Source organism: Tachyglossus aculeatus, chromosome X2 (assembly GCF_015852505.1).
Source record: "Tachyglossus aculeatus isolate mTacAcu1 chromosome X2, mTacAcu1.pri, whole genome shotgun sequence".
In the NCBI taxonomy this organism is placed as follows: Eukaryota; Metazoa; Chordata; class Mammalia; order Monotremata; family Tachyglossidae; genus Tachyglossus; species Tachyglossus aculeatus.
The window spans coordinates 4007295-4032030 of NC_052100.1; the positions used below are offsets into that span (position 1 = coordinate 4007295).

The window sequence follows — 24736 nt, forward strand, 5'->3', positions numbered from 1 at the left end:
AGTCCCCGTCGCTGCCCTAGTTTTGGAGACATTTTTAGCCAAAATGTAGGCTAGTCCCCGTCCTTATTTCTCCTGAAGCGGCAGCAGAATGCCACTTCCCATTGTCTTCTGCCTGGGTAGAAGGCCACCTTTGCAACCTGATTTCCATGACATTTCCAAAGCCTCTTTTCTGTATTTTTATGTGTTTCAGAGGCGGGAGGCGGTGAACAGAGTTCTCCAGTTTCCCCCACGGGCCGCCAAGACACTCAGAGGTCAGAAACATCAAACTCTTTCGCCAAGAACGTTTCCCGGGGCAATTTCCCCGAATCGCTGTCAATGTATTTATTGAGTGCTTACCTGGGGCACAGCACTGTACTAAGTGCTTGGGGGAGTACGATAGAACAATCATTTCCCTGGCCACAACGAGATTACAGTGTAGAGGGGGGAAACAGATATTAATAGAAATAAATTCCAGGTGTGGACATAAGTGGTGGGGGGCTAAGACGGGGGAATGAATGAAGGGAGCAAGTCACGGCGATGCAGAAGAGGAAAGGAGGGCTTAGTCAGGGAAGGCCTCTTGGAGGAGATGGGCCTTCAATAAGGCTTAGAAAGAAAAGGGATGTCGGCAGCTGAGCCGTGACTCGATTCTCTCCGACCATAGGCCTTACGGATTCTGGATCAAGCGAAGCACTCACTTGGAGGAATGAGGGGAAGTTCCTCAGACCATGAGACCAAGGCTTCTGCCTCCAGTCTCTCCTCTCGGCGGAAAACAACTTCAAGAAAGGTACAGATAAAAACTCCTTGCATCTCCGGTAACTCCCCACCAACATCCAGAAGCAGCGTGACCCAAAGGACAGAGCCCGCGGCCTGGCAAGCAGAAATAATTAATAATAATAATAGCATTTATTAAGCACTTACCATGTGCAAAGCACTGTTCTAAGCACTGGGGAGGTTACAAGGTGATCAGGTTGTCCCAAGGGGGTCTCACAGTCTTAATCCCCATTTTACAGATGAGGTAACTGAGGCACAAAGAAGTGAAGTGACTTGCCCAAAGTCACACTGCTGACAATTGGCGGAGCTGGGATTTGAACCCATGGCCTCTGACTCCAAAGCCCGGGCTCTTTTCACTGAGCCACGCTGCTTCTCTGACTTGGCTTCTAATGCTGCTCTGCTTCTAGTTACTGGGTGACCTTAGACAAGTCAATTGACTTCTCTGGGTCTGTTTCCTTATCTCTAAAACTGGGATTCAATATACGTTCTCTCCATTATGGGACCTCATGCTCTCCTATCTATCCCAGGGCATAATACGGTGCTTGGCACCTCCTAAACGCTTAACGAATACCACAATGATTATTATTCTAATCCCGGGTCTGCCCCTTTTCACTGGGTGACCTTGGGCAGGTCTTTTCACTTCTCTGGGCCTCGGTTACCTCAACTGTAAAAAGGGGACAAAGACTGGGAGCCTCATATGGGACATGGACTGCGTCCAACCTGATTGACTGTGAGCCCCACGTGGGACAACTTGATCACCTTGTATCCCCCCCAGCGCTTAGAACAGTGCTTGGCACATAGTAAGCGCTTAACAAATGCCATCATTATATTATTATTAGCTTGTATCTGCCACAGCTATCTGGCACATAGGAAGCATTTAATACCATTCAAAACAACAAAAAACCACAACCAAAACCCAAAGTGAACCAGGAAGTCCCCCACTCTGAGGCACCCCGATATCACCTGGGCTAAAACCCGGCCCCAAGGAGCTGGGGACCCCCGGGAGGAGGGAAACACGTCAAACATCCTGTGGCAAAATAGACACTGCCAAGGAGCTGTGAGGCCGGTGGTAGGAGAACGCGGAGAACAAATTAGTCCAGTCCACGCGGATTTGTTATATTTTAATAAGAACATGGAAATCCTAGTCAGCCCTTCACAAAATGAAAATACAGAAAGTGAAATTAAAAGGATTCTACAGTAAATGACTTTTTATTATTATTTTTTTTTAAAAAAATGAAGTAACTGTGAACATATAAACAAGCCTGCAAAGGGGCACAAAGTACTGCGGGAAAGAAGGTAGAGAACAGTTTCCAAAAGTACTTTCTGGACATTGGAATCCATCACTCTCAGGTGTCGACGCTGAATCCGGGAAAACAACTTCCGCTGAGCCGGAAGGTGCGGAGGAAGGGGGGCGGCGGGGGGAACCACCTTTCTGGGCGAGAGAGAAAAAGAGAGAGAGAAAAAAACAAAACAAAACAAAAAACAAACCCCAAAAAACGAAAACCAAACTGGCCTGTTGGAAAGTCGATTCCCCTTTCGCGTCTGGAAAGCCGCAGGAGCCCCGAGGTGAGGACGGCCGGCGGAGTCACCGGCGTGGGCCGACCGTGGTTCCCGGATGAGGCGGGGTCCCCCTTGACTCCCGGGATCCCCCCTTTTCCCAGGCGGCTCTCGGGAGAGGCCGCGGCCGGACGGGGGAGGATGGGCAACCGGAGGCGGAAGCGTGGCCCGGCCCGGTTCCCCCGAGATCCGCTTTGGCTGTTTTGTGCTATCGTGGGGCCTCTTGGTTTTCGCCCGGCTGTTTTCTCTTTGAGGGGACCGGAGGAAGACTGGCGGTCCTGGGCCTTTCCGTGAACCCGGGAAAACGGTCGCGGTGTTTCAAAAATTCTAAAAATATCTACTTTCAGGAAATCGTAACTGTCTCACTACAAACCTAGTTCTTCACTAAATACACAACGCTCCCAACCCCGGGGCCACCTGGGAGAAGCGAGTGGATCCCTCCCCGGCGCTCAGGGAGGGCGCGCGGGGGGCCGGGGGGACGGTGTTGGCGGGGGAGGGGAAGGGGGGCCCCGTCTCCCTCCCCGCCGGGGTCGGGCGAGTCCAGGTGGGCGGCCGGGCACCGTCCCGTCGGCCGCTCCCTGCTGACGTCCGCAAGCGGGACGACCCCCCCCGAACGAGGCTGGGCGTGGGTGGACAGGACAGAGGGCCCACAATCTCGGCGCCCCGTCTCTCCCAAGGGCCCGGAAGGGCCCGCGGCGGGTTTCGGGAGGGCCCAGTTCCCGGAGGGCCACGGGCCGGGGACCACGCGCGGCCCCGAGTCGGGAATCGTGAGTGAGGAAGAGGGCGGCTCGCCCGTTCAGACCTTCAGTGTTGAGGCAGCGTAGGAAACAGTGGCCAGAGAGTTTGTAATACTGAGCACCGCGGCTCCCGGGCTGGGGGAGGGTGAGGGGGGCGGAGGGGGCGGGGGCGGCTCTGCTCCAGCAGAGACCCCCGGGCGGCTCCCTGGCGGGGCTGTGAGTGAAAGGCCTGCTTCACAAGGGGCGGGGGTCCGACTGGCCGCTCCTACGACCGTGCCAGTTTGGATTCGTGAGCCTTCAGTGTGCCGACGGCGTCCTTGACCGCGTGGTAAATGATGTTCTTGACCTGCGGGAGCGGGAGAGAATCGGTCTGAGGGCCTGTTGGGCCCCGGCCCGCCCCTTCCTCCGCCCGGCGGAGGGACCCCTCGAACCCCGCAGCTGGCGCAGGGGAGAGGGAGGAGGAGATCTCTGGTTGGCAGCTCCCTCGTGGTCCCCAGCCAGGCATCGCCAGAGAAACCGGTCGCTGTGGGGTACCATGGTTTCACCGAGAGATCTTCCCTTCCAGCCCCATGGGGCACTAACCCTTTTCAGAGCTTGGGTAGGGGGCAGGCGGGCGGGTGCCCGGCTTCCGGAGGAGGAGAGAGCCTTGTTAGTATCGACCGAACCCCCGCCACCCGCTCTCTGGCCACGGAGGCCGGTTCTCGAGACCGAATGCTTTGGATGCTACGGGGACAGCCTCCGTACACCCAGAAAGGAGGTCTGACCTCGGACTCCAAATTAAGCTCGGTGGAGACAAGCGGGGCCAGATTCCCCAGCAGAATCCTTCCGGCCCGGGTTCCGGAGCTGGGTGGGCTGTCCAGGCGGCGGGGAGGGGGCTTAAAGCCAGTTGGAGGGGGTCCCCATGTTCCCATACAGAAAGTCCCCTGCCTGGAGGAGGGGATCCTGGGGGAAAGAAGTCAGATTGCGGCCAGAGAGGAGCAGTTGGGAAGGGATTCCCAGAAGCACATGGGGAGCCGGGAGGTCAAAGGCTGAGAAAACAGCACATGGCTATGGAGCGGCCGCCCCCCTCCTTCCCTGCGACTTCCCGGAGCCATCCTGGAAGCGTCACCTGCAGCTTATCCTCGTGGTTCGTGTGAGTATTGGACAGGTGCCTGAACTCCTGGGTCAGGCGGAAGCAGTGCTTTACGTGTTCGGGGGATACAAAATCTTCCGCCACCTTGATGCAACTGTACAGATTGTGAACCTGGGAGGGGGGAGAGACGGGGGCCGGGCGTCAGGCAACCGAATTCCCGGGCCCGGCCGTCGTTCCTTCCCACCTCCTCCCCTCCGGGCACTCGCCTGGTGGGGGGCTCCGGCGGGGATAAAGACGGCGTCTCCCAGGAACTGCACGATGGCCCAGCCCTGCACGCCGTAATCCTCGTAGAGGCGCTTACGCAAAGTCTGGTCCAGGTACCAGCTCTGGTCGTGGATCGGATCGTGGTCGGGAGGATTTTCCTGGCCCTGCTCCTCTCCCACCTGCAGTCATTCGTTCGCACGGTCAATCGTACCGATCGAGCGCTTACTCTGTGCAAAGCTCTCGAGCCCAGCGGCCAAGGACGGCCCGCCCCGGGGGGTAACGGGCCGGCCCGGCTGCTTGAATCTTTGCTACGGAGTTCTCTGCCCAAAGGGAAAACCCCACCGGGAGCCTTGTGGGAATCCGTCTGCCACAAACTGGGTACCTCATTGTCTCGGCAACCCCCCGAGCCCGCAAACATGCGTTCAAAGTTGGAGCCGTGTTGGGAAAACATCAGGGAAAAGGCCCCGCTCCCAGCAGACCACCTCGTCCAGACCCTTGGGGCAACTGTGTCGTCTGGATGAAGATGGGGGACTCCGAGGACATAAGAACGTCTTGTTTTCCCCTTGGCTTATAAGGTCTTGGATAAATGGGAACAGGGGAATTTTGGCGCAAAGGACGGTCGTTCTGAGCCAAAGGTAATACTAAAGATCGGAAGGGAAAATTTGGAAGGATAATTGAATCTGGATTTTTTTTCACCCATGGGAATTAAAGGAGCTAATTAAAGTTCCTCATTCACCGTTTCCCACAGACTCCTTCAAATTCACCCGGGGGGTGGATAGAAGAGTCCAATTGTTTTCCAATCACCTTGAGACAACGGTTGACATGGGGTGATTTGGAGGGGGGGCGCCGAGGGTTTGGGTGTTCGTTCCTTCCCCCCCCACCCAGCAGAGGCTGAGCCTGAACTGGTGCTAACTGGGCAGGGATTGGTGACCGAAGTGGTCTTCCCTCACCTCTGTCACCCAGGGGGATGATGATGATGATAATAATGGTATCTGTTAAGAGCTTACTATGTGTCAATCACTGTTCTAAGCACTGGGGTAGATCCAAGCTAATTAGGTTGGACACGGGCCAACCTAATTACCTCACCTCACCGTCTTAATCCCCATTTGACAGATGAGGGAACTGAGGCCCAGAGAAGTGAGGTGACCTGCTCAAGGTCACCCAGCAGACAAGCGGAGGAGCTGGGATTAGAACCGGGCTCCACCCGCCGGGTTGGACTGGTGGGGGGATCGGAGGGGGGCCCGCGGCTCTACCTTTCTCAGCAGCTCCCGGATCTTTTCCGCATCCTTCGCCGCATAGATATGCCACAGGGCCCCAGGCTTCTCCTTCCCCTCATGGATCCGCTGTTTCGTCACCTCGTCCGCATCCCCTTCGTCGATCGTCTTTAGGACCTCTGAAAGGAGGGAACGGAAACTCTAAATGGGCGAGAAGGAATGGAATCCCCTACATCGCAAGCTCGGTGTGGGCAGGGAACGTACTGGTCAACTTGGTTGTAGTGGGCTCATCCAAGTGCACAGAAAATGAATACTAACTCACTGGGACGGAGTTTGTGAGACTCACAGACTCGCAATTACGACACTCAAATCCCACCCCCGCCGCAGTGGGTGCTGAAGAAATACTATCGATGATGAGGAATCAAAATCTCACTTTGATCATAATAATAACCATTATGGTATTTGATAAGCGGTTATTTTGTGTCAGGCACTGTACTAAGCACTGGGGTGGATACAAGCAAATCGGGTTGGACACGGTCACTGTCCCGCATGGGGCTCACAGTCTTAACACCCGTTTTAAATCCTACTCCCTCCTATTTAGACTGTGGGAAGGGGACTGCGTCCGACCTGATTAGCTTGTATCTATTCCAGTACTTATCCCAGAAGAGGAAGCTGAGGCCCAGAGAAGGGAACCGCCTTGCCCAAGGTCACACAGCAGACAAGAGGCTGTATTGGTATTAGAACCCAGGTCCGGGCTCTATCCACAGTGCTTCTCTTGATACTTTGGGAAAAGAGGGGTGGGAATTTCCGGACAATAGCGATCCAGGAGCTCGGGGAGACGGGTCTCTGGCAGCCTCCTGAAAAAAGTTCCCTCCCGCCAGCTGCCGTCTCCCGGGTCCCGGCGGCCCTCCTCTCTCTGGCCACCAGTGAAAGGGTCCAGGGGTCACAGGTCAGGCCAGCGCTACGGTTGACACCTGGCTAAAACTGGAGCTCCCGTTTCCGGGGCACCCCGGGGCCTGCAGCAGACGGGGAGGGAGGGCACGGCGGGGTCTGGGAGCCTTACCCTCGTCGTGGGCCCCCTCGCCGACGGGGATGCCGACGTACACCATGACGTTAACCGCGTCCGACACGTCCAGGTGCAGATTGGTGGTGCCCACTCGCCGATCCTCTGCCGTTATTAAGCCTGAGAGGGCGAGAAAAGGAGGTAGAAGGAGAGACGGTTTTGTCCTGACATCCAGAGCCCCCTCGGGAGGGACCCTCGTGGACAACTAAATCGAAGAACACGTACCCTCACGGCTAACTTCCGCTCAGCATCCGCTCCTTGAGGGCAGGGATCACGTCTACTAACTCTAGTGTATGCTCCCAAACGCTTAGTCCAGTGCTCTGCACTCGACAGCTCCTCGAGGGCTGGGACGCTACTGTACAATCCCAAAAGTTTAGCCCATTGGGCTGCGCTGAGTTATCTGAAAGCTCCTTTTTTGGGGGGGGTGTTTGGTAAGTGCTTACTATGTGCCAGGCACTGTTCTAAGCGTTGGGGTAGATACAACACAATCCGATTGGCCACAGTCCAAGTCCACCATGGGGCTCACAGTCTTAATCCTCATTTAACACATGAAGGAGCGGAGGGACACAGAACCGAAGTGACTTGCCCACCGTCACCCAGCGGACAAGCGGGGGAGCCAGGATTAGAACCCAGGCCCTTGAGGGCAAGGATCCTGTCTACCAACTCTATTGTATTATACTCTCCCAAGTGCTCTGCACACAGTAAGCGCTCAATAAATACAACCGAATGAATGAACGAACTTCCGCCTTCCCCAGATATGGGGCGGGGGGGAAGCGCCTTCCGTTCCCCCCGCGCTCTCCTGCTGCGATGCCTAGAAGCAGCGTGGCTCAGTGGAAAGAGCCCGGGCTTTGGAGTCAGAGGTCATGGGTTCAAATCTCGGCTCCGCCAATTGTCAGCTGGGTGACTTTGGGCAAGCCACTTCACTTCTCTGGGCCTCAATTACCTCACCTGTAAAATGGGGATGAAGACTGTGAGCCCTCCGTGGGACAACCTGATCACCTTGTAACCTCCCCAGCGCTTAGAACAGTGCTTTGCACACAGTGAGCGCTTAATAAATGCCATCGTCATTCATTATTATTAACAGGGCAGGGAGGGGAGGCCGGCAGGGGATGCCACCCTACCGTAGGCGTTGTACATCTTGGGCCCCAGGTCGGGCCGGACGAAGTAGCTGGGCAGCCTGGAGGCCAGGTTCAGCCGGCCGTCTCGCTTGGTGTATTCTGGGAGAGGGAGGTTCTCCATCAGGTCTTCAAACCTACGGAGCGGGGCAAGACGGCGGGAGGGGACTTTGGTTAGGCGGCTGCAGGAGGAGAGAGGAGCGGGGGGCGGGCACGCCCGTGGCTCGTCTTGCCGAGCGACCCCCACGTGATGGTGGGGCTGGGGAGGGGGACGGACGGACGTCGGCCCTCACCCACCTGGTGGGCATCATGTCCCGGAAGTCCTCCCCGGGCGGCCAGTCCTTCAGCTTCAGGACCATCGGCTGCCCGTCTTCCGACCGGAGCCGCTCTGCCAGAGAGGAGAAACGCTCCTGAACGTCCGGGCCGATTCCGCGGGGCCCCTGGGCTGCCCTTCGGGGCAGCTCTGGCCCAAACTCATCCCTGTGACTCCCCGTTTTCTCTCTTCTCCAAACCCATTGGACTCCACCTCCCCGCCTGCGCCCAGACAATCCCGCGGGGAGCCTCTACGGGACCGGAGCATCCCGGCGGGATGGAAGACGGCTGGCCCGGGGATGGGGGGCAGTTCTGCCTGGCCGTGGCCAAGAAGTCATCTGGGAGGTCGGCACCGGGCTGACCAGTAGCAGGGAGGAGCCCCGGGGGCCGCTGGCCTCCTTCCCTGGCTGCGCTTACTGGAAATGATCTCGAACCCATCCCAGAAGTCCCGCACTTTCACGTCGGAAATGATGGCGCAGTTCCTGCAGTTGACGAGGTCGACGTCCTGGTCCCCGAATTCCAGGCTGAAGGCTTCCGGCTTCCAGAGTTCCGACTTGAGCTTCTTGTGGACGCCCGACACCAGGACCGGCTGGGGAGAGGGACAGGCCCCAATTACCTCGCGTCTACCCCGGCGCTTAGTATACAGTGCCGGGCACCTCCGGCCATCCTCCTCGCTCTGCCCTGAGACCGTCAGTTGTGTCCTTCTCTTTTTACGACACCCTCTGCCTCCCGGCCCCTGCGATTCCGCCTCCTCCAGGAAGCCCACTGGAAAGGAAACCAACCCACACCCCAGAGTTTCGGAGTGGCGGCAGTAAAACCGAAGAATAAGGAGAGACCAGCCCAACTCTGCAGGTTCCCAGGCCTGATGTCAGTTAAGGTTACCAAACACAGGGCCAGGGGCTGGGACGGCGGAGGTAGGGGAGTGAGGGGAGAGAGGTTAGAGTCGTCGAAATTCCTTCGCTCCCAACCACCTCCCTCCCAACCTGGCTCCTCGCTTATCCGTCTCTATATGTTGCCAACTTGGGCTTCCCAAGCGCTTAGTACAGTGCTCTGCACACAGTAAGCGCTCAATAAATGATTGAATGAATGAATTTTATTTGGTTTATATGTTTTGTTGTCTCCCCCTTCTACACTGTGAGCCCGCTGTTGGGTAGGGACCGTCTCTAGATGTTGCCAACTTGGACTTCCCAAGCGCTTAGTACAGTGCTCCGCACACAGTAAGCGCTCAATAAATACGATTGAATGAATGAGGCCCAGGAGTGGAGCGACCAGCCCCCCTGCCCCGTCCCTCGGGTGGGTACCTGGCCCTGCTTCCAGCATTCCCGGAAGATTTTCCAGTTGTTCTTGTTGCTGGGGTCGTGGAGGCAAAGGAGCCGGCCGTCGCAGAGCCACGAGTGGGAAGTGTGGGGGTCCAGCACGTTCAGCCCCATCACCATCTCCTTCACCTCCCTCTGGGTGTCCGTCAGGCTGCTGGCCCTCTTGGCCGCGTCCGACGTCTTCTTGTTCTCCACCACCGAGGCGATGATGTGGTCCAGGAAGTTGGGCAGGCTGGCTTTGCTCTTCACCCCCTGTGGGGAGGCAAGTCCGCCGCGGGGCGGGGGGATGAGTGCCGGGGTCCCACCGCGCCCCCCAAACCCCTCCGGGCCGCGGCGGGGACGTGACCGGAATGGCCCAGACCTCCTCACGGTCACCCGACCCTCACGGGAGAGTCCAGGACGGGAGGCGTGGAATGTGGGAGTCACTTCCCGCATTTGGATTCGTACCCTCTATTCACCCCCCGAACGGCTTACGCCCATAACCGCGGTTTATTTCTACTAATGTCTATATTCCCTAGTTGAGGGCATGGAGCGTGTCTACCACCTCAGTTGGACTGTCTTCTCCCAAGCGCTTCCTACAGTGCTCTGCACATAGTAAGCGCTCAATAAATACCACAGATTGATTAAGGGGGTTGGGGACGCTCTCTTCTCACTCCCTCCTTGAATGTCTCCTTCCTGGTCGCTAAAGGATGAAGGAACCCAGAGAGGCCTTGCTTTGGGTGTGGAGTGAACTCTCGCACCTGGGAGGAGGCGGGAGGGGAGGGGGTGCAAAAAGAAACTCCGTGAAGGGCCTCGGAAATCAGGTTTCCCCGGGCAACCCCTCCGGCCCTGGGCCTGTAGAGTGGGAGCTCCTTGTGGGCAGGGACCGTGTCCACCGACTCTTACTACCTTGTACTTTCCTTAGCATTTAGTCCAGCGCTCTGCACCTAATAAGTGCTCAGTAAATGCCATAATAATAATTAAGGTACTTGTTAAGCACTTACTATGTGCCATGCTCTGTTCTAACCCCTGGGGTAGACACAAGTTCATCAGGTTGGGCACAGTCCCTGTCCCACATGGGGCTCACAGTCTTAATCCCCATTTTACAGATGAGAAAACTCGGGCCGAGAGAAGCCAAGTGACTTGCCTAAGGTCACCCGGCAGACATGTGCGAAGCTGGGATTAGAACCCAAGGTCCCGCTGACTCCCGGGGCCTGTGTTCTATCCACTGAGGCGCACTGCTTCTTTACCACTGATGGATGGATTTGGTTTTTTCCCCCCGGGGCAGGGAGGACTGGTGGCCATGTGGTCTCCCTTCCCCTGTGCTTCCGGAAAAGCCAGCACTGGGGCGTCCGGGGCCTCCCCTCCCTTCACACTCCGGAAACCCCACGGCCCCCGAACTTGGCCACCTCATGCACCAAGGGTGGCGTCAACCCCACCGGCTGCAGAGCGAGAGAGGCCCCCCCACCCAGACCCACCGCGGACGAGGGGCAGGGAGGGCGGAGGGGGACGCGACACTGACCGCCGAGGACGCGGAGAAGACGGGCGGGAAGGGGATGCCCGTGTCGAGAGGGGCCTGCGGGAGCTTCCCGGGGCCGGAGTGCAGCAGGTCTCGGAGGCTGGAGCCCTCCGCCTTGTTAGCCGAGGCGGCGGGGCCCAGGAGCAGGCTGTTGAACAGCTTGGGGGTTAACAGAGACACCTTGGCGGTGGGGCTGAATGAGTCCAGACCGAAGGCGGAGTGGGATTCTTTACTGAGCACTGACCTCAGGGACCCGGCTTCTGAAAGACAGAATCACAAGGGTGAGGGATGTAGTGGGGAGGGGGATGTGGGGGGTGCACCGACATCTCTTCTAGACTGTGAGCCCACTCTTGGGTAGGGACTGTCTCTAGATGTTGCCAACTTGTACTTCCCAAGCGCTTGGTACAGTGCTCTGCACACAGTAAGCGCTCAATACGATTGATTGATTGATTGATCTCCTTCAGAAAAGTACTAGCCCTCACTTCCAGGGTGGATAAGCGGAGCCAGGGACAGCGATATGCCTACCAGAGGGCGAGGGTCTCCTCACAGTCTTTCACTGGTCAGAAGACTTATTCCCTGGCCCTTATGTATGTGTAATATATATAATACAGCTATATATACTCACCCCCTCCTCTCTCTCCTCTTGATATCATCATCATCATCAATCGTATTTATTGAGCGCTTACTATGTGCAGAGCACTGTATTAAGCGCTTGGGAAGTACAAATTGGCAACATATAGAGACAGTCCCTACCCAACAGTGGGCTCACAGTCTAAAAGGGGGAGACAGAGAACAAAACCAAACATACTAACAAAATAAAATAAATAGAATAGATATGGACAAGTAAAATAAATAAATAAATAAATAAATAGAGTAATAAATATGTACAAACATATATACATATATATAATATCTCCCTCCCTCTTTCTCTCCTTGATTGGCCCAGGGGCGTGCCCCTGGAGAAAGCCAATTAACTTCTGGGAAAAATGCATGCATTCATTCCTGCTGCCTGGGGTCAACCCGGACAAGCAATGTTTACAAGAACACTGGGAATGGTATAGATTGTATATTCTCTGCCCACCTGTAGACACTTTCATTCATTCATTCATTCAATCGTATATATTGAGCGCTTACTGTGTGCAGAGCACTGTACTAAGCTCTCGGGAAGTTCAAGTTGGCAACACATAGAGACGGTCCCTACCCAACAGTGGGCTCATACAAGTCTTCCTTATCCGAGGACCTACGCTCATATTAACAACTGCGGGTTTTGTTAAGTGCTTACGGTACTTCAGAACTGTGCCAAGCGCTGGGGCAGATATTAGATAATCAGTCAGACGCAGTCCCTGTCCCACGCAGGGCTCACGGTCTTAAGTAGGAGCAAGGACCAGATCTTGAATCCCCATTTTACTGACGGGAAAAGTGATGCTCAGAGAAAGGAAGTGACTTCCCTCTAGACTGTGAGCTTGGGGCGGGCGGAGAACAAGTCTACCAACTCTGCTGTATTGGCGTCTCCCAGGCGCTTAGTACAGTGGGGGTGCACCCCCAAGCTGGGGAGAGGAGGAGGAATTTTAGGGGGTGGGGACCTTGCCCGGAGACTTGACCAGAGATCGAAAGTCCGGTTCCAACAGCTGTGGAGTGGGCCAAATGTCCCCCCCGTCAAGCCCCGTCGCCTCCCAAACCCCCTCCCGCCTTCCTCCCTGCCTCTTCCCCTGCCAGGGCTGCGACATCCGATCCCGGCTGGGCTGAGATTGTAACCAGGGCGTTGCTAGTACAGTGCTCACCTTGGCCTCTCGGGAGACGTTTCCTTTCGCCGCTTGGATGGGCGTCCTTCCCACTCAGAGCCCTAGGCTTTAGGGGTTCCTCTGGTCATCAAGCCCCCCTCCCTTTGACTTTGAGGACACACTTAGTGCTGTACCCCATAAGCAGTTTGATATACCAGCTCTGTTGGACTGTCCTCTCCCAAGCGCTCAGTACAGCGCTCTGCCCCCAGTAAGCACTCAATAAATACCATCGATTACGATGCCAACCTCATGGGGCTTATGGCCGTAACCTTCTTCTCTGTCGCTTCCCCAAGCAGTCACGTGCTTCCATTTCTGCCTCCCCCAATAGAGTACAATCAATCAATCGTATTTATTGAGCGCTTACTGTGTGCAGAGCACTGTACTATGCGCTTGGGAAGTACAAGTTGGCAACATATCGAGACAGTCCCTACCCAACAGTGGGCTCACAGTCTAAAAGGTACAAGCACCTTGAAGGCGGGGATCAAGCGCTTAGTACAGTGCTCTGCACACAGTTAGCGCTCAGTAAATACTATTGAATGAATGTCGGCTGACTGGATTATTTTATAGATAAGGTAACAGGCCCAGGTAAGTGAAGCAACTTGCACAAGGTCACACAGCAGACAAGTGGGGGAGCCAGGATCAGAACCCATGACCGTCAGACTCCCCAACTAACTCACTCCCCAATCCACCCCCTATTCCCTTGACCAACTGATGGGCAACAGGGACCCTGAGGAGCGAGCTGGACTTGAACCTCTAGGCTGTAATTCCGATGTGGGCAGGGATTGTCTCTCTCTGTTGCCAGATTGTGCTTTCCAAGCGCTTAGTGCAGTGCTCTGCACACAGTAAGCGCTCAATAAATCTATTGAATGAATCTTGGGCATCCTCTCTGCCATCTCAGCCACCGACCAGTTGAACGCCATGAGATGCTTCTCTTCTAGACTGTGAGCCCGTTGTTGGGTAGGGACCGTCTCTATATGTTGCCAACTTGTACTTCCCAAGCGCTTAGTACAGTGCTCTGCACACAGTAAGCGCTCAATAAATACAACTGAATGAATGAATGAATGACTGGATTGTATCAGCCACCCCTGGTGCTCTGCAGCCAGTGAGCCTTTAATAAACGCCGCGGGTCGGTCGACTGGCCTGGCAAAAATTACCCCGAGCTCGTTCTGCCTCCTGGATTTGGGGAAATGCTCCCCCACAGCCGCTGATTTTCTTCTCCACCCTCCCCGTGAACCCCTTCGCCGCACGGGGACCGTGCCCCACCTGATAGCCTTGCATCATCATCAGTCGTATTTACTGAGCGCTTACTGTGTGCAGAGCACCGTACTAAGCGCTTGGGAAGTACAAGTTGGCAACACATAGAGACAGTCCCTACCCAACAGTGGGCTCACAGTCTAAAAGACTTGCACAGACCCCAGCGCTTAGGACGGCGCTTGACACGTAGTGAGCGCTTAACGAACGGCATGAAACGAGGCAAAGATGGATGGACAAAACCAGGAGGGGGATGGGGAGGGGCCCGCTCACCTTTCGTCTCTTCCTTGGCCTTCTGCGTCGCCAAGTCGGCCAGCCAGTGCAAGGCGGAAGAGGGCGGGGGTGGGGTCTCGGCGGACAGCGGCCTGGCGGCCTTGGTCTCGCCGCCGCTCGTGGCCGCCGCCGCCGCCTCTGTCTTGAGCGCCTCTTCGGCGGGGGCGTCGGGTTTGGGGAGGTGGTCGGCTTCCGGCGGGGCCGTCCCCGTCCCCCCCGGCGCCGCCGCCCCACCGCCTCCGCCGGAGAAGGGGGCTTCGTTCCCGGAAGAGGAGGTGGCGGGGTTTATGCTGGGAAGCTGGAACGCAGAGGGAGCAGACGTTGGCGCTTTAGGGAGCGCCTCGGGGGGCCGGGGAGAGGCCGCCGGGGTGGTCCCCGTCACCCAGAGCGTGGGGTTCTTTAGTCAGTCAATCGCATAAGCAGAGCACTGTACTAAGTGCTTGGGAGAGGATGAAACAACAACAGACACATTCCCTGCCCACACCGTTAACTAGCTTATAATAATAATAATAATAGCATTTATTAAGCACTTACTATGTGCAAAGCACTCTTCTGAGCGCGGGGGAGGTTACAAGGTGATCAGGTTGTCCCACGGGGGGCTCACAGTCCTCATCCCCATTTTCCAGATGAGGGAACTGAGGCCCAGAGAATAATAATAATAATAATGATGGCATTTATTAAGCGCTTACTACGTGCAAAGCACTGTTCTGAGCGCTGGGGAGGTTACAAGGAAATCAGGTTGTCCCACCGGGGGCTCACCGTCTTAATCCCCATTTTACAGATGAGGTCACTGAGGCCCAGAGAATAATAATAATAATAATGATGGCATTTATTAAGCGCTTACTATGTGCAAAGCACTGTTCTGAGCGCTGGGGAGGTTACAAGGAAATCAGGTTGTCCCACGGGGGGCTCACCGTCTTAATCCCCATTTTACAGGTGAAGGAACTGAGGCCCAGAGAAGTGAAATGACTTGCCCGAAGTCACACAGCTGACAACTGGGATTTGAACCCATGACCTCTAACTCCAAAGCCCGGGCTCTTTCCACTGAGCCACGCTGGGCTCATTAGGAAAAGTCTTTGGGACAGAAGCAAAAGGGAAACGGTGTGGCCCGGTGGATAGAAGCCGGGCTAATCAGGTTGGACCCAAGCCCTGTCCCACACGGGGCTCACACTCTGGGGATCCCTAAATTCCACATCAGAGAACTGAGGCCCAGAGAAGTGAAGTGACTTGCCCAAGGTCACCCAGCAGACCAGCCGCGGAGCCAGGATGAGGACCCAGGTTCTTCTCACTCCCAGGCCCGGGCTCTAGCCACTAGGCCACACTGATTCTACTGTCCTGGAAGAGACCTCAGGGGCCACCCTAAGCTTGTTGTGGGCAGGAATGTATCTGTTTAGTGTTAAGCTCTTACTACAGTGCTTTGCACACGGTAAGCGCTCAATAAATACGACAATGAATGAACGAGGATGATATCGGGCTGCCGAGAGGGCCCGTGGGCCTCAGAGGAAGCTTGCCCGTGACGACGCCCGCCGGGGCCCGCGAGGGCATCAGGCCCGGCCCCTTGACTATCTGGCTCCTTACCTGGGCCATCCCGTTGGTGACGGCGGGTCTCAGCACGGATTTGTTCTGCCGATTAATACAAGGGCAGTTAGCTTTAATCCCCCACTTGCCCCGGGCCGCGTGTACCATGTCTCCGATGTTGTAAAGAGCTAGAAGAGAAGGGGAGTTTCGTAACCGGCTGGAACGGGTGACCGATGGAGGTTCAGGGAGGGAAACGGGGAGTGGGGAGGACGCCGAGAGTCCTGGGAGGGCGAGGAGGAAATCCACCCGGATTTCTAAGGCTGAGGTCAGGGTGGAGGCCTTAGCTATCGCCGCCCTGGGAATCGGGCGGGGACGCAGTGCCGCCGGGCCGGAGAGGGGCTCAGGCCACGCAGCCGGCCCCACTGCTCGCAGAGGGATGGAAGTGCACGACGCGGCTTTCTCCGTCCGTCGGAACCACCAGTGACGGGCGGGTGCGTCTTCGCCGACGGGTTGGGGCGACACGATGGGGTGAGGCTAGCCTCGGGGTAACGGAGGGGGGCCCGCACGCTCGCTCGCCTCCGGGCGGACTCCTCGGTGGGTTTGGGGGGGGTGGGGGGTGCCCGGTGCGCCTGGAGGCCCCGTGGGTTCTGGGACGCCCCGGCCCGACGGTCCGGGGGCCTGCTTTCTCTCGGCCGGCCAGAGAAGGAGGCCGCTCTTCCCCTGAGCCATTTACCTGTGCCAGGAATGATCTGCGTGGGCATAAGGGTCTCGGGTTCGTGGGGCTGGCCCTTGGCACACTTCAGCCACGAGAAAACCTCTTCGTCCCCGATCTCCTCTGTCTCTGAAACGAGGAAGGGAGGGGGTAGGGGACCGTGGCTTCCTCTGGCGGGGCAGCTTGCCTTGCCCATCTTCCCTGAGACGTTTCGACCCGCCACTCGCCCCAACGGAGCCGCGGCGGGAGAAGCGGCACGGCCCCGGGGACGGAGGGCAGGAAGGAGACCCGGGTTTCCATCCCGGCTCCTCTCCGGGCCTGCTGGGCGACCTGGGACCCAAAGCTTCACTTCCCTGGGCCTGTTTCGTCTTCTGGAAAATGGGAATGAAACACCTCCCTCCCTTCCCCTTAGTCTGTGTCCAACCTGATTATCTTTTATCAACCCTAAGCACATACTGTTGACAGAGCCACGAACCAGGCACTTGAGAAATAAAAGATGTGCTCCCTGCCCTCCAAAGCTTAGCATCTAGACTGTGAGCCCGCTGTTGGGTAGGGACCGTCTCTCTATGTTGCCAACTTGGACTTCCCAAGCGCTTAGTACAGTGCTCTGCACACAGTAAGCGCTCAATAAATACGATTGATTGATTGATCTAAAGTGCAAAGTCTCGTCACCCTAAACTTCTAACTTCTCCTGGCTGAGACATGGAACCAAGATTGTTAAGATGTACATATTTATTACTCTATTCATTTATTTATTTTACTTGTACATATTTATTCTACTTATTTTATTTGGTTTATATGTTTTGTTGCCTGTCTCCCCCTTCTAGACTGTGAGCCCGCTTTTGGGTAGGGACCGTCTCTATATGTTGCCGACTTGTACTTCCCAAGCGCTTAGTACAGTGCTCTGCACACAGTAAGCGCTCAATAAATACAATTGAATGAATGAATGAACCCCAACGCTTAGGACAGTGCTTAGCACATAGCACTTAATACCACAATTATTTTACTATTATTATTGTACTTACTGTAGCCAATCTGATTACTTTGTATCTACCCCAGGGTTTAAAACAGTGCTTGGCACAGAGTAAACGCTTAACAAATACCCCAATTATTGCTATTATTATTTCTACAGTGTCCAACTTGCTTACCTTGTATCTACCCCAGTGTTTAGAACAGTGCTTGGCACATAGTAAGCGCTTGACAAATACCACAATTAGTATTACTATCGTATCTACCGTGTCCAACATGATGCCCTTGTATCTCCCCCAGCTTTTAGAACAGTGCTTGGCACAAAGTAAATGCTTACACAAATACCACAATTATTATTATTATATCTGCAGTGTCCAATGTTTTTACCTTGTATCAACCCCAGCGCTTAGAACAGTGCTTGGCACATATTAAGCGCTTAAGAAATACCACAATTAGTATTACTGTTGTATCTACCGTGTCCAACCTGATGATCTTGTATCTCCCCCAGTACTCAGACCAGTGCTTGGCACAGAGTAAACGCTTAACAAATACCACAATGATTATATCTACTGTGTGCAACTTGTATCTGTATTCCTTGTACTGCATCCCCTTGTACCTACCGCAGTGCTTAGAACAGTGCTTGGCACCTAGTAAGCGCTTAACAGATACCACAATGATTATTTTTATACCTGCTGCATCCAACTTAATTGCCTTGTATCTACTGCAGTACTTGGAACAGTGCTTGGCGCCTAGTAAGCGCTTAGCAAATACCACAATGATTATTTTTATGTCTGCTGCATCCAACTTAATTGCCTTGTATGCACTCCAGCGCTTAGAGCAGTGCTCGGCACCTAGTAAGTGCTTAACAGATACAACAATGATTATTTTTATATCCGCTGCATCCAACTTAATTGCCTTGTATGTACTCCAGCGCTTAGAGCAGTGCTTGGCACCTAGTAAGCGCTTAACAGATACCACAATGATTATTTTTATATCTGCTGCATCCAACTTAATTGCCTTGTATCTATCGCAGTGCTTAGAACAGTGCTTGGCACCTAGTAAGCACTTAACAAATACCACAATGATTATTTTTATATCTGCTGCATCCAACTTAATTAACTTGTAATTACCACAGTGCTTAGAACAGTGCTTGGCACCTAGTAGGCGCTTAACAAATACCACAATGATTACTTTTATGTCTACTGCATCCAACTTAATTACCTTGTATGCACTCCAGCGCTTAGAACAGTGTTTGGCACCTAATAAGCGCTTAACAAGTACCACAGTTATTACCGCTGAATCTGCTGTGTCCAACCTGATTACCCTGTATCTTCCCCAGCGCTCAGAACACTGCTTGGCACCTAGTAAGCGCCTAACAAACACCTCAACTGGTATTACTGTTGTATCTACCGTGTCCAACCTGATGACCTTGTATCTCCCCCAGCTCTTAGAACAGTGCTTGGCACATAGTAAACGCGAACGGTGCCTGGCACACGACGGTGCCGCCACTCACCGCTGCGGGGGCGGCTCTTCCGGAGCCGGTAACAGTCCAGGCAGACGCCGAACCCGCACTTGCGACACACCCAGTGGATGTTGAAGAGGGTGGTCTCGCACACGTCGCACATCTCGCGGACCCCGCGGACGGCTCGCTTCCACGCCACTTTCTCTGCCGACAAGAGCAGAGGGGAGGATGGCTCGCCCGTGCGGGCCAGCCCGGCTTCCCGTCTCGTCCCCGTGGGAGGGCAGGGGCCGGTCATCCGGAGCCGGTTGGGGCCTGGGGCGGTGTCTTGCGCTCGGCAGGATCCCGCGGGACCCGAATTCAAATCCAAGCTCCGCCACTTGCCTGATGGGTGACCTCGGGCAACTCACTTTACTTCTCTGTGCCTCAGTTCCCCCATCTGTGAGCCTTATGTGGAACAGGGTTGTAGCCCCCCTTCCAGTGCTTAGAACGGTACTTGCCACATAATAAGCGCTTACCAAATACCATTCTATATCTATGCATTCCCCATGCCTCAGTTTCCCTGTCTGTAAAAATGGGGACGAGACACCAGCTCTCCCTTCCTGTCGGACTGTGAGCCCCATGAGGGGTCGGGGCTTGGCCCAATCTGACCATCCTCTACCTACCCCAGTCCTTGGCACATAGTAAGCGCTTAAATACCCCAATTACTACTCCCGCTACTGTTATATCTGCAATTTTTTGTACTGCTACGAATCCTATCCAACTACTAAGTCACAAACCGAGTTAGCAGCTTAGTAACTATTACGATTAATATTTCTCCTTCAACTACTCGTATTGCAACCGATATTACGCTTACTGCTACACCCAATATGCGGTGAGGCGCTCATTAGCGCTAGCGCAACGAATGGGATACTCACCCCAGCCCCACGGGCCTTATATAAATATCCTTCTACTCTCCTTCCTATTTCCCCAACCTATAAGCTATTTTCACGCCTGTCTCCCTCAGCAGCTTAGTGGTTGATGGTCCTGACCCAGTGAAAGTGTTGGCTGTATTTATGGGGTCCGGATTTCTCATGAAACTCGGCAGCCGCCTGCTCTCGGGGGCCCGCTGCTGAGAAACTCGACGGGAAGCTCCTCGCGGGCAGGGATCGTCCCAGGCGCTTAGTACAGTGCTCCGCACACGAGAAGCGCTCGGTAAGGACCGCCGCCAGGAAACGGATGAAGGGCCGCACTCGTCGGAGCGCCGAGCAGCTTAAAAGATTGGGGGACTCCCTCTCCGCGTGGCCTGGATTTCCCGGGTGTTTTCTGGGTTGGGGAAAGGGGTCGTAGCCGCCCCCCGCTCCGTGAGCGAACGGCCGATTCTTTGGAGCGCCGGGCCTCGGCTTCCTCCCCGGAAAATGGGGACGGGGAGCCCCATCTTGCAGGCCAGGGGCCGTCTGCTCTGATCGTACCCACCTCCGGGCTTAGCGCAGTGCTTGGCACACGGTAAGCGTTTAAGATACGCCCGACGTCGTTACCGTCACGGGAAATTTCCCGCGGCAAAGACGCGGTGGGGGTCACGGCTCCCCGGCTGCTTTAGCCTCCACGGAATCCCGTGAGCTTCCCGGCGGGAGAGGCGGCTCTGAACGGGTTTGGGGGGCGCTGGGGGGGATGGGGGGACGAACAGCGCCTTACGATGGGGCTCCACCATCATCATGGCCTCCTTCTCCGACATCACCAGCTGGCAGAACTGGTCCCCGACGTTGGCCAGGATATACTTGGAGGTCTCCAGGTCGATGCCCTCGGCCAGGGAGGAAGACGGAATCCACAGGTTCATGGCGTCAGGGTCGCTCTGCTGGGGGCTCAGGAACCCTTCCACGCGGAGGATGCCCTTCCGGGTGAAGATGAGCCTGGAACGGGATGGGGGCGGGAAGCCCCCGTAAGTCAGCCCGGGCCGCGGGACGGGCGGGTGGCCGGAGAGGCGGATCCCGAAGGGGAACTGGGCGGGAACCGGGAGGATGCGGCCCCGCGTCGAGAGACCTGGGTTCTAATCCCGGCTCTGCCACAGGAGAAGCAGCATGGAGCAGTTGATACTCCATGGAGGAGATGGAGCTGTGAGAGAAGCAGCGTGGCTCGGTGGAAAAGAGCCCGGGCTTTGGAGTCAGAGGTCATGGGTTCAAATTCCGGCCCCGCCAATTAGCAGCTGTGTGACTTTGGGAAAGTCACTTCACTTCTCTGGGCCTCAGTTCCCTCATCTGCAAAATGCGGGTTAAGCCTGTGAGCCCCCCATGGGACAACCTGATCACCTTGTAACCTCCCCAGTGCTTAGAACGGTGCTTGGCACATACTAAGCGCTTAATAAATGTCATAAAAAAAAAAGATAAAGCCTGGGCCTGAGAGTCAGATCATTGGTTCTAATCCTGGCTCTGCCACTTATCTGCTGTGTAACCCTGGGCAAGTCACTTCTCTTCTCTGTGCCTCAGTTCCCTCATCTGTAAAATGGGGATTGAGACTGTGAGCCTCAAATGGGACATATATACTTGCAATTTATTTATTTATATCGATGTCTGTCCGTCCCCAGCCCAGACCGTAAGCTCGTCGCGGGCACGGAATGTGTCTGTTTTCTGTGGTACTGTACTCTCCCAAGCGCTTAGTACAGTGCTCTGCACACAGCAAGCACTCAATAACTACAACTGAATGAACGAATGGACCAACCCGATTTGCTTGTATCCACCCCGGCGCTCAGAACAGCGCCTGGCACATAGTGAGCGCTTAACAAATACCATCTCTATTATTTCTATAAGAGAGAGGCAGCGTGGCTCAGTGGAAAGAGCAGGGGCTTTGGAGTCGGAGGTCACGGGTTCAAATCCCGGCTCCACCAATTAGCACTGTATGACTTTGGGCAAGTCACTTCACTTCTCTGTGCCTCAGTGACCTCATCTGTAAAATGGGAATTAAGACTGTGAGCCCCACATGGGACAACCTGATCACCTTGTAACCTCCCCGGCGCTTAGAACGGTGCTTTGCACATAGTAAGCGCTTAACAAATACCATCGTTACTATTAAGTGGCGGCCGTGGCGGTGAGGGGTGGGCGGGGGGAACGGAGGGGAGGCGGGAGGGGAGTGGAGGGAGGGTCCGCCCGGCACCTGCGGAAGTGGAAGAAGCGACAGGCCACGGTGGAGTCGTCCTGCTCCTGCTCCTTGAACTTGCGGTAGCGTTCCAGGCGACACTCGCGGCATTTGTGCAGGTGAGGGGCCACGTTGATGCAGGACCCGTCCTGGAGGAAGGGCTCGCCCGACTGCTTCAGCTTCCGCACCTTGCTCATGTCCTTCAGCACCGACTGCCCCACTGTGCGGCGGGAGGGAGAGGAGAGAGCGGTCAGAGACGGCCCCTGGCCGCGGCCGGGGGGCCCGGCGCGTCGCCCGCGCAGCGTGGCCCCGGTGGATCGGGCCCGGGAGACGGAAGGACCCGGGTTCGGAGCCCGGCCCCGCCCCTCCTCTGCTGGGTGACCGAGGGCGAGTCACTTTGCGTCTCGGGGCCTCGGGTTCTGGAAAACGGGGACGAAGACCGTGAGCCCCAGGTGGGGCCCGATGACCTTGTATCTTCCTCGGGGCTTAGAACAGTGCTTGGCACGTAGTGAGCGCTTAAGAGGTTACCGTAATTATTGTGATTCATTCGATCGTACTTATCGAGCGCTTACTGCGGGCAGGGCACCGCGCTAAGCGCTTGGGAAGTACAAGTCGGCAACGGATAGAGACGGTTCTTTGCTTTACGGAGGGGGAGGAGGTCACCTTTGAGGGGGGCCGTGCGCGGGCGGCCCTTGGGCGCGGTCTTCCCCTTCCCCTTGCCCAGCAGGAGGTCGGCGGCCCGGCGGTCCCCGTGGGCGCCCAGCTTGCCCATGAGGTGGTCCGGGACGCCCTTGAGGCCGGCCTTGGCCTGCTGCTGCAGCTGCTCCTCCGAGTCGCTCATGTCCGACAGGTCGCTGTTGGTGCTCGAGTCCGAATCCGGCTTGGACGTCAGGCTGCGCTCGTCCAGGGAGAACCGCTTGACCGCCTCGAAGGGGGCCGCCCGGCCCTCCGCCCCGAAGCCTCCCGCCGGCCGGCCGAACGCGCCGGCGAAGGTCTTCAGCAGCGGGTTGTCCTGCTGGCCGGGCCCGACCGCCGGCTTCTCCTCCGTCGGGCTGGACGCCAGGGTGGGCATCTCGATGGGCTGCGTCAGGCCGCCCGGGGGCGAGGCCGACCGCCCGTTGCCCACGGCGGACAGGCCGGGGACCCCGCCCGGGCCCGGGGCCCCGGGGCCCGGCCTGGAGGGGTCGGTGGCGATGAACAGGGTCTTCTTCTTGGCCAGGGCGGCCGGGTCCGCGGCCGGGGGGTCGGGCCAGCCCGGGGCCGCCTTGGGGCCCCCGGCGGCCGGAGGGGCGAAGCCCCCGAAGGGGCCGGGGTCGGCCTTGTCGGCGAAGGCCAGGAACGGGTTGGAGGGCTCCTCGCGGGACAGTTTCGGCGGCTGGAGGAACAGGTTCTCGTGGCCCTCCGGGGGCCGGGGGGCCAGGAGGCTCCGGGGGAAGGCCGGCGTCAGGGTGGGCATGGCCTCGGCTGGCGCCTTCCGGTCCGGGGCGGGCCCGGCCTTGGGGTCCGCGGCCCCCGGGCCCTGCTTGAAGGCGGCGCGGGCCGGGGGCTCCTCGGCCAGGCTCTCGGAGATGGTGGTGAAGTAGTTACTGGAGGGCAGCGCCTGGGACATGCACTGAAAGAACAGGTTCTTGGACAGGGGGGCGTCCTTGGGGGCCTCCGGGGGGCCGCCGCCGAAGGCGAACGCCCCCGCCGCCTTGCCCTCGACCGCCGGGACCCCGTTCGACTGGCTCCTCCCGCCGCTGAAGGCCAGGGGTGGGGACGGGCTCGCCAGCGTCGCTCCCAACCCGGAGGGCGCCGGGAGGGAGTTCCGGGGATTCTGCAACGAGGGAAAGAAACGTGAGCGGCGGAGGAGAGGGGGGCGAGGGGAAGTGGCCGGCCGGTGTGGGGGACGCCCATTCCTTCGCTCCCGGGCACCTCCTCCTCTGCCGACCGCTGGGACTTTCCCGGCAGCCCTCGCTCCAGCCCGGGAAGCGGAAAGAGACTCGGGCGGGGAGAAGCCTTCGCGACCTCTAGGAAGCCTGGAGGGAGCCGGTCCCCACGACCTGACTGTTTCTGCCCGACACTTCCCCGCTCCTGTGGCCGGGGACTCTGTCAGACTCTGAGCCGCGCGGCGCCTGAAACACTATTCCCCGTGCCACGGTCCTCTGATGTCCTTGTCCTTGTCTTTTTATTCATTCATTCAATCGCATTTATTGAGCGCTTACTGTGTGCGGAGCTTGGGAAGTCCAAGTTGGCAACAGATGGAGACGGTCCCTACCCAACAACGGGCTCACAGTCTAGAAGGGGGACAGACAACAGAACAAAACAAGGAGACGGGTGTCAAAGGCTCTGCACACAGGAAGTGCTCAAAAAATGCAACTGACTAGTGGCTAGAACCAGGGCCCGGGTTCTAATCCCACCTCTGCCACTCACCTGCATTGTGACCTTGGACAACTCACTTCCCGTGCCTCAATTACCTCAATGAGAAGCAGCGTGTCTTAGTTTTTATGTCGTCTTCGTGTTCCTGTGTGTGTGTGTATGTCTGTGCGCCCACCACCCTAATTCTGACCCTGAGGCCTAATCGCCCCGTGCTTTGCACACACGGTAGGGGCGTAAAAAATACGATCGCTGTCCCCGCCACCGCTAAAACTCAGTCTCCCTCACCACTCTGGGCAGGCTGTCCGTTTTCCTCCTGAGCCGCGCCGGGGGAACCTGCAATTTCCTCCTCGCCGAACGACCGCGGAGGCTATTTTGATCCGGGAGGGAAGTTATCGTTTACCGCTGGGTC

At 56.7% G+C, this 24736-nt stretch overlaps 1 protein-coding gene across 1 annotated transcript in view; it reads right to left on the reverse strand.

Annotated features, from left to right (window-relative positions):
• Positions 1-3187: 3187 nt before the first annotated feature.
• Positions 3188-24736, reverse strand: part of KDM3B (lysine demethylase 3B) — a 49542-nt gene continuing 27993 nt past the window's right edge. Inside the window, exons 8-24 of the mRNA XM_038770968.1 lie at positions 22633-23785; positions 21988-22189; positions 20536-20750; positions 18916-19068; positions 16455-16562; positions 15782-15909; positions 14204-14501; positions 10902-11158; positions 9386-9652; positions 8502-8673; positions 8070-8160; positions 7779-7909; positions 6658-6777; positions 5634-5773; positions 4383-4559; positions 4153-4287; positions 3188-3390 (exon numbers count right to left, since the gene is read on the reverse strand). Of these exons, the coding sequence (XP_038626896.1) occupies positions 3310-3390; positions 4153-4287; positions 4383-4559; positions 5634-5773; positions 6658-6777; positions 7779-7909; positions 8070-8160; positions 8502-8673; positions 9386-9652; positions 10902-11158; positions 14204-14501; positions 15782-15909; positions 16455-16562; positions 18916-19068; positions 20536-20750; positions 21988-22189; positions 22633-23785 (3828 nt within the window). The 3' untranslated portion in view covers positions 3188-3309. The remainder of the gene's footprint in view (positions 3391-4152; positions 4288-4382; positions 4560-5633; positions 5774-6657; positions 6778-7778; positions 7910-8069; positions 8161-8501; positions 8674-9385; positions 9653-10901; positions 11159-14203; positions 14502-15781; positions 15910-16454; positions 16563-18915; positions 19069-20535; positions 20751-21987; positions 22190-22632; positions 23786-24736) is intronic.